Source organism: Acartia tonsa, chromosome 3 (genome assembly GCF_053477335.1).
Source record: "Acartia tonsa isolate MP-2025a chromosome 3, ASM5347733v1, whole genome shotgun sequence".
In the NCBI taxonomy this organism is placed as follows: Eukaryota; Metazoa; Arthropoda; class Copepoda; order Calanoida; family Acartiidae; genus Acartia; species Acartia tonsa.
This window is the reverse complement of record NC_137262.1, coordinates 29,724,672-29,743,630: the sequence shown is the minus strand read 5'-3', so window position 1 is coordinate 29,743,630 and position 18,959 is coordinate 29,724,672. Positions and strand designations below refer to the sequence as shown.

The 18,959-nt window shown below is 29.7% G+C and overlaps 1 protein-coding gene and 1 long non-coding RNA gene across 2 annotated transcripts in view; one reads left to right on the top strand and one right to left on the bottom strand.

Moving 5' to 3' along the window:
* LOC145313859 (uncharacterized) overlaps nt 1–18,959 on the bottom strand; it is a 195,955-nt gene that overhangs the window by 36,217 nt on the left and 140,779 nt on the right. The gene's annotated exons all lie outside the window — the stretch shown is intronic.
* LOC145313850 (ephrin-B2a-like) overlaps nt 1–18,959 on the top strand; it is a 51,293-nt gene that overhangs the window by 22,574 nt on the left and 9,760 nt on the right. Inside the window, exons 2-4 of the mRNA XM_080153494.1 lie at nt 3,784–4,185; nt 4,712–4,846; nt 9,985–10,082. Of these exons, the coding sequence (XP_080009620.1) occupies nt 4,036–4,185; nt 4,712–4,846; nt 9,985–10,082 (383 nt within the window). The 5' untranslated portion in view covers nt 3,784–4,035. The remainder of the gene's footprint in view (nt 1–3,783; nt 4,186–4,711; nt 4,847–9,984; nt 10,083–18,959) is intronic.

Here is an 18,959-nt window from a genome sequence, read left to right as displayed (position 1 = left end):
AAGTTTTGTTAAATTTTCCAATATGTAAAATAATAACCTATAAAAAGATGAAAAAAATTATGGTGCTAAGAAGGTATCCATTGTTTATGTTGGTTATTTTCAAGAAACTTTGTGAGTTTTAATTATTAAAAGTGTAATAATATCTGACAAAACTTTAAAGTTTAACTTAATCTTTTTATTAGTTAAGAATAAACTTAAATGGAATACTAAAATTGACTTAAGGGAAAGACAATGAAAGAATATATATAATGAACAAAATTCTGTAGAACAAAATTTGGACAATGTTAGTTTTTACAGCTTAATCAAGATTTAATAATAGTCCCAAATGTTTGTACGCTAACGAATGAGAGAACGAGTTCATGAAACTTTGGGGACCAGTACAATGTCCCATGCACCCCTAGAAACTTTGAAAGTAAAAGGATTTATGGTATAGATACATGAAAGGGCACAGATATATACATTTTAAAACAGTTCAAAGAAACAAAAACGTAGAACAGCAAACTTTCTTTGACTCGACCCTGGTACAAAAAAGTTTGGCATGGTGTATTTTAAGAAACACGAAAAACAATCAATGAATTAATTTTGTATTCTGTGGCAAACAAAACGTCAGTCAAACGTCATGTGCTGTTCAATTTCTTGTTGGATTGGGTGGAAAAGACCAGGCTTTAAAAATATCTGGACAATAATTTAATTCTAGAAGGTCTTTAAACTTATGGTATTGTTAAACTCATTGATGTTTCACCTACAGAAGAATTATCAGATTGATGTTAAACTTAAATTAGTGAATTTACACTCAGGGACGTCCAAGCTTTCTATTTTGAGAAAGGAAAAATGAGGGGTTTCATGGTTGAACACCCCTTAACTCCACCCCTGGACGTCTCTGTAGCCACAGTCTAGAATGCATATCTACTCTATATATACATATTTACCCAAAACTTTTTGAGTTGTATAGCCCAGAAACCTAAACTAGTAGGGTTATAGTACCCAAATAGTATAAGTATTAAAGAAATGAGAACCTTGAAAATGTGAAAAATATGTTTAAAGCCCCAGTCTGGTCAAAAATTGTTTTAAATTCAAAAACACTAGGCAGGGATATGATTACCTAAGCAGCAGCAGAGGGGATAAAAAGGGATTTCAATCAGGAGTAAAAGGAACATTTTCTTATTTGAAATAAAAAAACTACATTTATGACAGATATATGATAAGTAAAGCTATTTACTAGAGATATTAAGATACAAAGATAAATTGTGGTACGTACATCCCCATTGATGATAATCAAATATACTAGCTTTTGGTTTTAAGTAAACCGTCCAATGTCCCCCATCCCTCAATGAGATATGTTAGAAATTCTTTAAAAATTGCTAGATAATTGTAAAAAATTCTATAAGTAGCAAAATTTAGGAAATTCCACAATAAAATTTTCATATGTTCAATTATTGATGGCTTAATTCCTGTAATTCTATTTCAATCAAATATTGTAAATTGAAGGCTTTTTCTAAATATAATTTTTATTTTTGGAATCCTTTGTCTTCATAATAGGATCAAAAGGATAATTTCAAAAGTGCATCAAGAAAAAAAGCCTAAAATAAAACAATAATTTGGGATCTTGAATATCTACATTTTCATTTACTTAAAACTTTTTATTCAAAATTCAAATATAAATTTTATCTTTTTTTCTTCAAATAATACCTATGCTCTAAAGGCTTAAGAAAACGTTCTAATTTTGAAAAAATAATAATAATTGCAGGGTAAATCCTAAAAAGCACAAACGTATAATAATAAACACTTTTGCAACTGTCAAGGGTATAATTTAAAAGTCTGTTAACCCACTAAAAGGATAATTGTTGTTCAAATAAATTCAATTTTTGCTCTAAAAACGCGAAAGTGTGCATTCAATCTTGCAAAAGTATGTATAGCGATTTTAAGAATTCTATTGATTTCGTAGGGTGTTGTGAATAGTTTGGAACCAATTAATCAAAATTTTGAGTCAACGTATAAGATACCGTGGTTATCTAACCTTAGGTACAAGTGTAATTTACATTTGAATGTTCCATCTCACTGAGGATACAAGATAAACAAAATTACCTCTCTGTGCACTGAAATAATTTGTTGAAAAGTTTGGCTAAGGTTTGTACAATAAGAGTCTCTAAAGTTAAGCCTAGGAAAACTGTTATCCTCTTTTTAAAAATCTGGAATGTATAAAAATTGTGCTAAAACGCAACACTTTTTGTGCAACTTCCCTTTTGTCCCTCTTTCACCTCTTTCACTATTATTAAGTGTTTATACATAACTACCAATATAAACAAGATTTAAGTTTGCAAATAGGAAATATTGATGCATGGTAGATGTCGCAAATAAGAATAGATTAGTAGTGTAGCTTGAATATCACAAGATTGGGTTCTTTCTTAATCTTTAGTCTGTTCATTATCAAAAGTTACATAGTATCCAATTATATAAAGTAATAAGTTTTTTTTGTCTAAATCTAAAGATTTTGGAAATTGCTAAATAGTTTGAGCTTTTCAGGGAAGCTTTATAAATGTCTTATTGTGGTTTTATGCAATTTAATGTAAACATCCCCATCCTCCCTATATGCTAGAGGCGAGGCAGCTAATAGAGTATATATGTTAACATTAGCACATTTACTGAAAATGTCAAAAGTTTATTTATATTTAAATGCTTTAGAGTTTATTTTCATAAAATATTATATAGTTTTGCTTTAACGTACATATGGAAACACCCTTGTATATTTTTGTCTAGTTTGATGGTGATGCGAAAAATTTTGCAGACGTTTCCTTGTTAAAATCAGTAAATTCAATACTTTTCACAAATTTAGTGTTAACACAAATAAAAATAAAATACCTAAGACACTAACACTAAGCTTACCTTCCTTTATCAATACGAGACTATAGACAAAATGCCAGTATAAAGTTATATATATGGAGAATTTCAGAAACCTTTATAAAATTCATCGACATTGGACAACATATTAATTTGCAGTGTAGATAAACAGAGATTTTTAAAATAGATATATCATTACTTGGATCTTACACCAGATTTTCATATTATCAAATAAAGTGAAAATTGCAGAGTCTAAAATAACGATTCCTCCCTTACACCATCACCTCCCCTCCTACTGGATGAACAAACTGACCAATAAACAAGTTCCGTGTTATCAAGCTAACAACATTTCCCCCTACATAATATCTTCGTATGTTCTGCATTCATTGTTTATTCTGTTTTTTAAGCACATATTATTTGTGCTAATATTGACAATCTGTTTTTTGTATAAATGAGAAAATACCAATTGTGCAGGTTGAAAAGAAAATCTGCCAACGTTGATAATAAAAAAAGGATTTAAAGGATTTTTGCGGGCAACGTAGAAATTTAAAATAGAAATTTTCTAAATCTTACACTTTAAGATTGGGATTTGAAAACAAACTTATAAATAGTAACAATGATATTGTTTTTATAAAATTTTACATTTTTTTATATTCTTCCCTTCATATGAAGCTTTGAATACCTTATACTTTTGTAAGAAACTAGCTGTGGCACCCCTGACATTAGGGGCTTTGTAATGTAAGAGAAAGTGAAAGGCAGAAAAATAGCCTAAATCCATCCAAAGACTAAAAAATTAAACCATCCTTGGACGAATGTGATCTTCCCTAAAATGGATGGAACCATCAAGCGGTTCAGTGGTTAGTGAGATCTTAACGGACAGACAAACAAAAATTCTTACAAATTTAAATAAAACGATATATTTTATTCAATTATTCATAATTTCAGGTTTGTTTTATCAATATATTGAAGAAAACGAAGAAAGAAAAGATAATCTTCTCTTTTTGAAGACGAAAATTAGACAAAAAGTTATATCTAAACAACAATGTGAACTTTCAAAAGAAGAACTTCTTTAGTGAATTCATAAAAAAATGGTAGATTAACCATCAAAAACTTGTAACATTGAACCTCTGAAAAGTGAACAAAATCCCTAAATTGGGGGAGCAATGGCTTGAAAAGCTGATTACAATCTACCTGACGATGTCACGACACTGGGTGTACAGTGTTGTCCTGTTGTATACCTGGCTGGTGCCCCCCAGCAGTACGGTCAGGATACACTACCTTCACTGGAATAGTTCTAATCCAATATTCAGGATTGATAATACAGATCATATTGTTGATGTAAATCAGGTAAATTAATCATAATAACTATACCAAGACAATTGTTGTTTTGAATACAAGTTTTAATTGAGCTTACTATAGGGTGGTTTAGATGCTTTAAACAGTTTCAAAACATTCTGTAAATGAGCTATGAACAACATTTGTATATATATATTATATATAAATCAACTACCTTATTATCATCCATTCTATTGATTGATTAAATTGTCTATTTTTCTATCTATCTATAATCTAATCTAAGAAAATGAAGTTATGAATAAGTCAGCCGAATTTGTCCCATTTGTAATATATCTTTCAATAGATTTATCAATCTATTATCATATTATTATTCAACCATCAATTAATCTATCTATCTAGGGTAACCTTGCCTGGGAGTATGACCAAGTAAATCTAATCTGTCCCTGGTACAACAGTTCAGCTACAAATCTATTAATCTATCTATCTAGGGTAACCTTGCCTGGGAGTATGACCAAGTAAATCTAATCTGCCCCTGGTACAACAGTTCAGCTACAAATCAATTAATCTATCTATCTAGGGTAACCTTGCCTGGGAGTATGACCAAGTAAATCTAATCTGTCCGTGGTACAACAGTTCAGCTACAAATGGGTACACCAACAAGGGAGGAACTGACTATAACCAAGAAAGATATATTATCTACAATGTCTCAAAGGTTAGCTGTTTTCATGATTGCAGCTTCACTATAATTAAGTTTTGTTTAGTGATAAATATGAAAATGCCACAGACCTGTACATAAAGAAATAAAGCTATACTCGCAGCTGGCTGAAATAACGATACCTCGCCTAATTTTCAACTGGATGAAAAAAAAACTGACCAATTAATGAGGACCATATTAATGAGTCAAATTGACAACAAATTTTCCCCTGTCAATATATTCACCTAATATCCCATTTTCATTATAGCTTAAAACTTATCTATCTATTATTTTCTTGACTTTTTTCTCAAAACAAGATCTTAAGTAAATTCAAATGAATTACTTTATTATAATTCAGACACTCAACACTTTATGCAGACAGTGTGTATACTGTATAGAGACATTTTTATTGTACGTGCATAAATCAAATAAAGTATTTTGAATAATTACTGATAATATCCAGGGGGGGAGGGGACATTGGACTGATTATTACACTAGTCCCTAAAGTTTTATAAAAACTTTTCTTATTTATTGGTTTGAAAACTTTGGGACTTTCATTGTATTTTTATTGGTTGGTTCATAAAGTATGTTATTCAAAGGTTTCTACTTCTAATTGTAATTGTAATTTAGAGTGTATCATCACTGGGTATGTACATAGATTTATTGGTTATCTCTTTAGATTCCTGGATTATATCACAGAATTATAAACTGCAGAAACATGGGACAAAGATTGAAATAAAAAGAGAAAATGGTCATCATTTGTTTAGCAAAATCCATTTACGGGGTCTCTGCATTTGTCACGTGATCTAAAAAATGATTTAAAGTAGGAAAGTTTTGTACAGGTCCTTTGAAGATTTTACACTTGAACCAAAGTAATCAGCATTTAAAATTCTCCTTTCTAGAAGGGAGGGAAAGGATAATATAAGATAGAATTTTTGCATTGACATTTATAAGGGTATATTAACCATGAGAATTTAACTAAATATTTTTTTTATTCCCTACATCTCTGGCTAAATTTTTGCAATTATCAAACACAAAAGAGATAAAAAGGTAAAAAAAACAGAAGGCGAGGGGTAAAGAGTAAAAAAATGACCAAAGAATTAAAATTGCAATAAAAGGTGTTTAAAATTCAAAACACAACATTTGAGCAATTGCTATTTCATTCTTTGCAATTTCTTCATTTCAAATTATAATTTTTTCAGCTTCTATTGTATGAGGAGAGGTGTTAAGAAATCTCATCTGTCCAATTTCAAGGCGTATTGCGACTTTTTAAAAAGGGGGAGAGGTTCAATTTTTTAAGAAAAATATCAATCAAATGCACTGGAGAAGGATTAGAAATACGACAACACTAAGCTTGATATACCTTTAATAAAAAATGACATAAAATTGTAATACATTATTAATGAAGTTTAAATATCTTAGCCATTGAATTTTTTCTTGAAGCAATAAAAAGTTAGGAGAGAGAATATTATAGAACATTTTTGTGTGTATACTATGCGTAGATAAACTGTGTAAAGATTGTAGACTGTGTAGAAACTGTATCAAGACAGTTAGTTTCGGAAATATTAACATGGCCTAGTTTTATGTATAGATTTCCCAAAAGCACAATATCTATTCCTGTGTACGCCTGTAAAGTTATTTGCCTTTGTCTTATCTGTCATCTGTGGTGCAAAATTGTTCTCTCACACCTCCCCTCCCCCTCTCTCTGGGGGCCTTAACCTCTCCTAACCCCTCCTTACACATACACACAAGAGCAAATAAGTGGTGTTCTTGCAATGTTACACAAATTTTGTACTTTAATTTAAATATAAACAATTTTGTAGCGCAGAAGTAACAATATTTAATAATAATTAAGAATAGTAACTATATGCAATAAAAATATAGAAAAAAGGAGAAAAAAATGTGTAAGATTGTTGACTGCGGAGACCGAAACTGCTTGTATACATTAAGTGTCTTAACAGTTTAATGTCTAATTTGGGACTGAAATGTATAGATTTAGTAGAACCTAAAGATTGTTGAAACATTAGGATAAAGAATGTTGGTTAATAGTTAACAGGTTTGATGGGTGACATACTTAGAAATGTCAGCTAGCTTTAGGGCTTATCATACTTACAGACAGGTTGAAAGTTTTACAGAAATATAAATTATTTGCCACTTTTAAAAGATTGCTTTTTATCTAATTTGCAACAATATCTTTTTCGTATGAACACCCCAAAAAAGAAAAATAACACCACAAGATTGACAGACATTTTCAATTTAGAACATTTTTTACCATGCCTTGTATTTTTTTTATATGTATTCAAGTTCAAATATTTAATTCTTATTTGTGATGACATTTCATTTGCAATTTTTTAGAAAAAACAATCAAAGCTTTTAAAGAACATAATTGTCCTTCTTAATATAAAATATACTTACATTTTTTATTCAAAATACAAAAGAGGAGTGTCTATTTCACAATATTTTGATCTTAAATACTAATATTATGCTAATTCATTGTATTTAAATATTTCTTTTACAAAAATTTCACAAAAATTGTCTTGATATGATTAAGTTTTGGGAGCTGTGTTATGGTCAGCCGCCTTTAACAGCAATTTAAGATAAAGTCATATGTGAATACATTTAACATCGGCTGCTGAAGCCGCTCTATCCTATATATAAAGTAGTAAGCGGTTTTTGTCTGTCCCGAAGGATCTCGCTAACCGCTAAACCGATATTGTTCTCCTACAGTGAAGCTTCTTATAGGTCCTGGGAAAGTTTAAAACTATTTTTGGGGAGGGTGTCTTTTCCCCCCTCCCACTCAAAAAATTAATTTTACTCTTTTGAAACTTAAATTTAAAATGGGATGGAGTCGACTTTTCCCCCTCCTATTTTAAGTGCCCCTAGAGGCTTCTAGGGGCAGAGCCGCTAGTTATTGAATATAGCATCTGGGTTTGTTTTAGTTCTGCTGCTTAAGCAAAAGATGTTCTTTAAAATTCAGGCAATGTGCAAAGTAAATTTTGACTATTGCCGAGAATTGATACACCTAAGATACCAATTTACAAAATTATTTGTACAGTAGCCTTGCTTTAAATGCAATAAGAATTATGTTTGGCAACTTATACATGAACAACGTCTCTAAAACAATGAAAATAAGATCAAAACAAAGAAATGTCAAAGAAACACTTTTCTTTCTTTCAATTATTTACATTAGGTATGATTCAATGCCAATTAAATATCATTTTTATATGCCTTTTTGGCTTCAAACTAAATATTGTTCAAATGTTAAAATTTAAGTTAAAATGCTTTTTTAGCAATACTTACAGATGGGTGATTATTACATAAGTAGCTAAGCAACATAGGGCTTACACCATTAAAAAAAGAACTTTGGTACAGTAGACATTTTTTTCATTACAGTGTTTAAAAAAACTATTAAAGTAAAAAAATATATTTGTCTGTAGAGTATAAAAAAGACGAACAGGAATGCCCTAATAATAGAATAGCTGCGCTAATAACAGTTTAACTAATATTTTGATATTGACACTTTTCCAAGCTATGCTTTTAAAAATAAATCTGTCCTTACTTACAAAAATATTCTATACAGTTATGAAAGGAAAAGAAGCCTTCTATCTATTGCCAGGGGTACAGGGATAGGACAATAAACAATAATTAAATCTTCACTCAAAATGCGAATGTGAGTAGATTTTATTTTGGTAACTGAAAACTTTTGGGGAAAAAACCCATAACAGGGAGGGAAGGGACATTGGGCTGTTTATTAATTATTCCTCTAAGTTTTCTTATTCGTTGGCTTAAAAACTTTGGGGACTTTATTGCACTTTGGTTGGTTGTTTCATTAAGTTGAGTGTCTAAAAACTTTAAATTGGAAATTAAGGGGTAATTTTGTGTATAATCATTTTGGATGTACATCCTTTTATCAGCCATTATCTTATCTCTGGTGTCATACATTGATATTACTATTGTCTTCTCCCTCCCTGGCTTATTTACTGACTCTAAGCCCGTATTAATTAACTTTTTTTATTACACAAATACTTTGCAATTTGATCGCAAAAAGACAGTCTTAGTGCTTTTTGCACGGGTAAACTGAGTTAACAAAGAAGTACTTTGAAAATAAATTATACATATTTACTGCAAGAGACGGGAATTCCTTCTAAAAATGAAAAAATTAAAGGCAAAAATTTAAATTTAATTTAATTCAATATAGGAAAACATAATTATATAGGTAAAACACTTTTTTTCGGGGATGGTTTTTCTATGGGTGATTTCTGTTGGGAGGGTGTTGGTACCCTTCTCCCATCACTGTACCTATGATAAGCTACATTGTAAAGAAGAACCATAACAGTTCATTGGTTACCGAGCTCCTGAGGAACAGTCAGACAGATAGACATAAAAACAATCCTGATTCTTTTAAACGGGGATATTTGTTTGTATGAATACACGTCACTTTTATTGTTTACTGAATTACTTCTGCTCGTGAAGAGGGCAGGGATTAGGGACACAGTTATAATTTTAAAAACTTTAAAATTCTCTAAAACGAAAAAAGGTCAATATTATTATTTAACTTTTACATTTACACATCAAATATGGGTGTTATTTCTTTCTTTTATATCATAAAATAGCCTAAAACTATAATATGAAAAGCATATAGGAAAAGTGCAGCCCTGCAGTAGATCTTAACCCTGACGTCTTGTAAAAATTCAGCGTGTTTTTGTCGCAAACGTTGTGTTGTGATCATAACTAAACTCTCGACTAAAGTCAAGGATAAATTACTCAATATTAAGTATGTCTGTCTGTTCGTCTAGAGAAAATATATCGTGTACAAAATTGACATCTTTAAAGGGTAATCTTATTTAGAAGTAATCATCTGAGTAACGTAGCTACTCTAAAACTAGGGTCCAAATTAGATAAAATTACACTTTTACCCTTCTTCAAGAAGTAATCGTCTTTAGTATTTACAGTTGCTATGTCCTTTTATGTCTGTTCGTCTGTCTTATCAAAATTTTAAATTTCTTAGGTGCTATAATAAATAATAATCTGAAATTTTTTGAATAGATTCCCCAAACTAAGGCACATAATTCAGCATTTCATAACATAGACAGTCAGACCGCTCCTTAACTGCTTTTTAACACGTTTTTATGTTTAATAATGGAAATATATTATAGGAGGAGTATGAGACATGTTTAATAAGACAAGCAGAGCCAAGAGTGGTTGCTATCTGTGATAATCCTACAAAACCAAAACATTTCACTATTACATTCAGGTAAGATTTACTAATGGATGTAAAATATGTGGATATTATGACCGGGGAAAAATTGTAGAAAATTTAGGTTGCTAACATAGGCATCATTTATTGGTCAGTTCTGTCATCCAGTAGGAGGGGAGGAAATGGGCTAAAGGGGTGGATCCTTATTTTACTTTAATAATTTCTTTATTTAAGTACGTGATAATCTGGTGTAAGATCAAAGCAATAATAAATCGATCGAATTACTTTTTAAATTTGGTTTTGTCGGTCGGTTGTTTACTTTAATATGGTTAGTTGACGGTTTGAACTTCTTTACACACAAGGTTTTCGAGACTGATGGAGGCCAAATTAGATTAATATTGCTGTACTGTATTAGTATCTGAAGACATCTATATTCTTTAAGACAATGCATATATTTCATCTCAATCAAGTGCATTAAAAAATCAATATTATTCATAACAAGGTGCGTAAGTAGCCGCTGATTGTTGGAAAAACCGCATTAAAATGGTAAAACAGTGGTAAATTAGGTCTACTAGCATATAAAAACTTTTGGATCTACTGCAGTTTACGGTAAAATATTGCCAAAAATCTATAAATTTTAAAAGCTGCTAGCTGCCAAACGGCTGAACGTACAGATCATATCCGCACACTGTTTTAAGCAGCATAAGAAGGCCTACAAATAATCTGGAATAGCAATAAATCAATAATGCATAATTATCTCGCAGTGCAGAGAAATGCGCGAAAAAGGCCTATTTTACGCGTTTTTTCTTCAGTGAAGCTTTCCCTGTGCATGATTGGATCTTGGATATTGCAGATTATTTGTAGGCCTTCTTATAACGCTTAAAATGGTGTGCGGGTATGATCTGAACGTTCAGCCGTTTGGCAGCTAGCAGCCTTTAAAATTCATAGATTTTTGGCAACATTCGTTACCAGCAATATTTTACCGTGAACTGCAGTAGATCCAAACTTTTTTTAAAAAGAGAAGCTGAGATTTAAGCCTCAAATAACCGCCAATAGTGCCACTTATTAGCTTAATGACAGCTACGGCTTTGGATTCCAAAATTCATTTGCGGCAGAAGTTGCAAGAAAATGCGAAAAAAAACTTGGCTGTCGATTCCTTGCGAATAGATTAGCATATTGACTATAGATAAATAAAGAAGGGACTTGTCAAGATAAAAAATAATACCAATTGCATTATTTGAAGCGCAGTTTTTAAAAACTATGATTTGACTGTTAGTTCATATAATTTAATTATTGTATATTGAAAAATTTTAACGTCTATAAATATATATTACTTTAGAATATTAAAGCTATCTAAAGAAAAGTAATATTTTGAGTGATTTGCTGAAACTACCTCCGGTATATAAGCTTTTTGTTATTTTCTTTTCTTGCTTATTTATCAACTTGTTTTGATGAAAGGGTAGAAGCTTATTATTAAAAGGCATAGTAGATATTCTTTAATCAGTGCAACAAAAATATTGAAAAGATTATTTTACGAGCTTCACTTGGGCAAAAATGTATTTAAGTAGAGCCCTTTCAATTTCATTGTTTATTTTGAATTGCCTAGTGTTGCATCAAGCAAAAAAATCGCTTGTTCTGAAACTTTTCAACTATAAAGGCCAGTTTTAACAATATACACCTGTAACAAGAATAAAAACATCCATAAAAGCATAACAAACCAGTTATATTATCAATAACTAGCAGCTACATCTCTAGCATCTAGAGACACAGAAAAATGGTTTTAAAGCATCTAAAGAATAAAATCTAATGATTAAACAGCCTAACAATCATCTATGTGAAGTAAAATAGTATCCAATCGATCCAGCAGTGATTGAGATATTAAAAAAACCTTCACTGCTTTATATAATACGATAGGATTTGATATTTATTCTTATATATGTATATGAAATAGGGTTCTTTCATAATTTTCAAACTTGGCACAAATTGCAAGATGTTGACTTAACTTTAACCAATTTCTTATAAGTACAAGAATTTGCATGCACGTTTTCAAATCGATAGAACGATTCAACCATTCTCAATTTAAGGATTAAAGCTACCCATTCCACAGTCAAATTGTTGAAAATCGTTGCTTTAAAATCTACAGTAATAATAAATCAAAACAGACTATTCATTTCATATCTTATGTTGCATCTTTTAAAAACTGAACCTTTATAAGATTTGCATTTGATAGTTTGATATCAAAGAAAAAATTGCTTCAACTTTTTTTTCATAATAAGATCCTTATAACGAAGACAAGGATAATTTTGTACATAAGTAGCAAACCAATAACAAGCTAACGGTTTGGCTGGAGCAAAAGATGCATTGTTTTCCGGTCAAAAATATACTCTTATAACTTGAATAACAAATCTATCAATATAAACAGCTATTTATCGCATCGTATTATTGACAGCTTACCGCGGATATTAAAAGAAAAATTATTTAGATTATATTATATTTAATGACAATTGTCTGTAATACAATGCAATACATGATTTTTTAGTATGACAGATAACCGGTTCTAATCCTGCGGATATTAATCGGCTACAAAGCCACACTGGAAAAAAATTAAAGCCAAACAAAGATGGTCTGACGTAAGGACCTACTCTAGTTATGAAGTAGCTGCGCTACTTTTAATGAAAAGATCTGTCCAAGTATAGCAGCAACAACATAAAAACAGTAAACAATAACAACATTTTTATTCTTCCTTTCAAACATTTTGCAACAACATAAGAGAATATTTAATGCAATTTTAGTTGTTATAATTATAACTTTTTGTTTTATACTTTTTATAATTTTTTTGAATAGGTAGATTTTTCATTAAATCAAATATGAATACATTAGTTAAACAGGGTTAGATAGCAAATAAGAAGTCTATGTTTAAATCTTATTAGAAGTCTTACGGTATGTCTGTACGTCCGTAAAATTCTTTAGTTTGATGTTATGATTCTACTTTTAGAATAGCTTTGTCACTAATAATGACTCTTTCTTCCCCTTTAAAAAAGTGATTTTCCATTCATTTAAAATTATAACTTATTAATCTATTTAATAAATGCATGCTAAAAATAAAAAAGTTATTCTTTGTTCTCTGTTTTTTTTCCATAAAAAAATTTTTTTTCTTGTTATTACTAATGAATATTTTTAACCTTGCAAATAACAACTTTAAATAGTTCAAGGTAAATTCATAATTTAGTTGTCTAATCAAAGTCTATGAAATTGTTTGAAAAGAAACCCAAAGAATGCATCCCTGTGAAGTGCAACAGCATAATTAAACTCAAGAATGACAACATCCATAAACACGAAGCTCTGAAATAAAACGGTAGTATAAACAAACATTTATAGAAATTTAATGAGAATAATATTTATTTAAAAGAAAAGATGATTAGGAATATTATATTTTACAATAAATAGTTACAAAAAGGTTAAAAATCTACATGATTAAAATGAACTTCGGTCTTGCTGGTAACGCTTATAGAGTACCTATTAGTTACAGGAATCATCATGCAAAGTTTTAAATTGATTAGAAAAGCTTTGCTTTAAACAACTTTAATTTTTCTTCATTTTTTGAAACCTCGACTACAATTCTCATAAAGTTTGCTTTTCATGTGGCCAACTTTGTTCTTTAGTTAGCGTTTTTTTTCGTGGATTTGGTTTGTACTTAAAGTTAGGTTGCCATAAAAGTTACAGGTTCGAGTAGAGTTCGAGAAGAACAGATTATTTTTAATTGTTCTATCCCAAAATCAATGTAACTTTGAATTGAATAAAAATAATAGCAAGACCTATACGACAAAAATATTTTAACTTGTAGATAAATAATTTTTTTTGGCAGAACTTGGCTACCTAGGTTTTGGTTTATCAACTCCTGTCATCCAAACATCAATTTTTGCAAATTTGTTTGAAGTAATGTTAATACAAAACTGCTCAAAAAATTATCGCATTACACAAAATTTTTGTTTTGTTGAGTTTTTTTTTGGCAGATTGAAAAATCATATAAATGATTGTATTGCAGACAATTTTCCACGATTATTAAAATAAAAATAATAGAATTAGTACCAGTTTTGTTAGCTAGGGTCTTAGGGCCCTTAGGGTTAATAAACCTGGTTTAAATCTTATACTTTTTCATCATAATATCAGCGGAAAGTGTCGATAATACGTTGCGATTTTGACCAAGAAAATTATGCAAACTATACATATATTATTTAGATAAACGCCCAATTTTTGTAGTAATATGTTGTTTTAAATAAACATTTTTAAAGTCAAAACTGTGAAAAAGAATGTAAATTAAAGTGGTTTGTAGTTAAGTTTCAAAGCATTTCAATGGGAATAATTTAGGCCAAGGTGCAAAATTGCTTCAAGTGGCATAAACTAGCAGAAATTAATGTTTGTAGTTTCAATGTTGTTTCACAGATTTATTATTTTTTTCTCCAAATAAATTAGATTTTGCACTATTAATTTGCATAGCTTATAGCTACTCTGTAATTGTTAAACCCAGAGAGTTAGGGGACAATGGACTGTTTATTGTACTAGTCTCCAAAGTTTTATAATAACGTTTTATTATTTGTTGGTTTAATAACTTCGAGGATCTTAATGAATTTTGATTGGTTGGTTCATTAAGTACATGTACACAGAGGATACTGCATATTCTATGAGACCATTGAGTGACAGTCACACCATGGGATGGATGTTCTGACTGACATACCTTAATTATACAAAAGTATGACATCATGTGAATATAAAAAGTACACAAATATTCATAAATATTTTAAATTTCCATTTTATGAGAATTAAATTCAGCTTTTGAAAAATTCTCCATAAGATAATCCTAAAATGGAAGTTTGATTGTAATCCCTTGATCTCTAGAAATTATGTATACGCTGCATTTTTTATACCAAATTATAAAAAAATAATTTTTGGATATAATATCTTAGACTTTTTTATATTTTTAAAAAATAAGATTTCTTTAAGCTACATATAGCCTCAAAAGAAGTAAAGCAGTAAAAAAAACAGTCCTATGACTTATTCAGCAAATGTATTATTATTAAATAACTTGAAAACATTTTTTGTGTTTATTGTTAATTAAGTACATTTGTGTGTACATATTGTTGTCTTAGATTTAATCCATAGAGAAACTGCGTAGTGACAGTATTCAGTGACAGACAGTTGGACAGATGAACAGACGTACCCCTTTAACTGCACTGAATATCTTTTTCAAAATTCTCATATAAAATTTGACTAATAGCTAACACAAAAATTTTTGTCCTGTAGATACTTTTAAAAACTTAAAAAAGTGACTTCCCACTACGAAACTATAAAGCTAATATGAAATAAAAATCATAATGAAATAATAAAAAGTCTTTTTCACTCCCTAATCCTCAATTGTATTGTAACATTGGCCTTGTTTTTTTTGGCCTTCTTTTGGTTGAGCATGATTTGGCTAAAAATTGTTTCACTTCCTTGAATCAATGCTTTTCATAATATTAACAATGCAAGTGCATAGAAGGAAGCATAGGGGAGTTTGAAGAGTTCATGCAAAAAATATAAAAAAAGGTTCAAGATAAAACTTTTTATTCCATTACTCTCTATTTTCAGTTTTTATTTAAGTGCTACTTTTGAACAATTAGCATAGAAATGATCTGAGGTGGATTCTTTTAAAACAAATTAGGGTCACTGCCTCACCAAAATTGTTAATGTGAAAAGTCCTCCAAAATCACATAAAAATCTACAAGAATTAAATAAAATCATAGAAGGCTTATTAAGATAAGATTTATTTAATTTTTGTATATTTTTTATTTGATTTTGGAGGTTTTTTCGCAAAAACTCTTTTGGTGAGGCAGCGATCATATTTTTTTAAGAATTCACCTCTGGCTGTTATTTTTGTGTAAACTGGATTGCAGTGTATGCACACCAAAGCAACAAAGCGGTGAATAAAATAATAGACTTTATTTCAAAGTTATGAATAAGATAAAAAAATTAAAAGGTTCTTACTTTTCAATTTTGTATTTGCATATGAACTGCATTTGCAGTTGTTAGTAGAGTAAAGCTAATCATTATTAAGAGCATGTCCATTCGTTACCCCTTGAGATAATTTGCTGTGCCTTCTTGTTTACTAAGATTGTTAAATATAAAACATAAATTTATACCTTGCTATTATTACATATTCAGCTATTTTTAAATATTATCATTTCATAGTTTTTAGGTCTTTGCTAGGCTGGAATGCCATACCCCAGCCAGCCTTATATAGAGCACAATCTGTAGATAAAAGTCCCCTAATTAAAAGCCTTGGTGCTTTCCTTTATATTGCCCTTTAAGCACTAAAACTCAAACCCTTATTTTTAAAATATCCCATGCGGCTGCCGAATATCTAATATAGAAATATAATCTAATCAGACTTAATGTTATTAACAATCAAACGAAAAACTACCATTATTTATTTCAAAATAAGAGGTAAGGGTTTCTGTGCTCCACTGGACACATTGAGGGAAATCACTATTGCCTCAGACAGTTCAAAATAAAGTCAAAACAAAAAAATGACTTGAATGACATTATTTGCACAACTAAACATGAGCAGCAGCCAAGTAGCCAGAAAAAATGTTTTAATTGAATAAATTATTTTAATTCAATGATAAGATTTTGCACCATTTTGGCAGACATACAACAACATACAAAGAATAAAGATATAGCTAATTTCTAAGTAATTTCTAAAAGTGAACTAAAATCAAATAATGACAACTAAATGACATCAAACAGACAGTTTTCCTTAAAAAAAACGCAGCACGACAATCTTTTAAAAGTAGAGAATAGTAAAATTCAGTAGAACTGTATATCTCGGATATGGTTGATCCAACTAAGTTATGCTTATCAGGGAAGCGTCATATATGACTTTGTGTTTTGGCTATTTTCTTAACCATAGTAGACTAGAGGCGCAGCCTATAGTGAAGTTTTTTTACTTTTTTTATTATTCATCATCACTTTATTACTTGCGGGGAGACACAAGTGCACTTGACTACTTGACTCTGAACAACAAACATTGCATACCCAGTACCCACATTAAAATCCACCACCAGCCACCCAGACATCACGAAATTACGGTGTCCATCAAGTAAATTAAAAAGACTGCTTTGAATTTAAATTAAGACTTCCATAATTACTATTAAACAAATATGTATGCCAACCTATTGATCAAATAGGTGAAAAATCTTAGTAAGCTAGGAAAAATTATCTTTTATAAGCGTTTATACCTAATTGTCATAGAAATCACTATTAAGATGATGATAAAATATAAGAAAAAGGTGTGAAAAAAGATTAAAAAACACGACATATTTAAAATCACCTACAGATTTTCCGGTTAATGATAAAGAGGTGTAACCCGTTCTTCATTAAGTCACAAGAATTATCATGCAAAGTTTGAACTTCGAAGGACAATTCAAACATGCATAAGTCAACTTCTAATTCTATAAAAGCTTAACATTTTTCATTATTTTTAGCTAAAGTTATTTAACACTTTTGCAGTTTTAGATAAACATGTTTTGAATTAAATAAATTAAATAAAGTCTTTTGCTAAGCACTGTTTTGAAACGAATGAAAGTTTTTTGAAAGATTAAAAACAAAACAAAGAAATATGAATATTAAAATTATTAAAAAATTTTTTGTTAACAAAACTTAAACGATTGAAGCTTCACATTGGTCAATGGATGGTTTTAGTCTATTCAATTTTCAAATTAAGTTCTTGAAATTGTTTTGTGGCTATTTTTCTAACCCCAAATAATAATATAGAAACCCAAGACTCTTGGCTATATATAGAATTTAGCACAAAAAAGTATAATTAATTTAATACAGTGCTCTATTACTGAGGTGAATTCTTAAAAACTTTTGTCTCACTAAAATCAGTTTGTCCCACTAAAATTGTAGTGAGGCAAAATTATCCCCTCTAAATTTTTAGCGAGCCTCACTGATTTTAGTGAGGCAAAAGTTTTTTAAGAATTCACCTCTGATCAAAAACAATAATTTAATGACTTACAGAGCAACTGAAAATTAAAATTCTAAATAGATATATTTGATTTGACAGAATCAATTCAAAACATGACTGATACAATTACTCAAGGGATAATAAGGGATAAGACAATGGACAACGAATTCATATACATTTAAATTATGATAAACAAAATTATTACTTTTGAAGATTAACATTGTAAGTGGAAAAGTTTGGACACAGCTTTTTTGTAGTAACACAAATTTTTCAAACCATAAATTATTTTGGAACTAGTAGAATTTTCACTCCAATGTCCCCTCCTTCCATGCGCTTACACACGCACAAATGCACACAGAGAGAACTCAATTGAATTAAAAACAATGGCTTTATTAAGTCAAGGGCCCGCATTTTAAGGTACGTAGCATCTCTATAATCTCAATGCTCCTAACAAATTTGAATTATGTTATATTTTTGTTTGAAATAAAATATCTTATACTTTATTCCTAGAAAGTTTCACAAAAATATAATAATATAATAAAGTGGTAATCAAAGTATGATAACAAAATGAATAAAATTTCAAAAATCAATGTCAACTTTCTGTTTCCTCTACTTTTTTGTTTAAAAAGTTATTTTAATTTTGTAATGGAGTTTTTATTCTTGATTAAAGTATTTTTATTTAGATTTAGCTTTTGAAATCATTATGCATCAATTCAATTGAGCATCTCTATTAATAAAGTTTAAACTAGGTCCAATTTTCTGCCATCTCCTAGAAGTTAGGGGTGAGGTGATTAGTTATAAATAAACTTTTAAGATTAATAAAATAAGAAAGACACAAGTAAGCTTTTAACTTATTAAGATATTGGAAATAATTGGCTAACAGACTGAGTAACATTTACAATTGAATTAATAACGTTGCCACAAAACAGCAT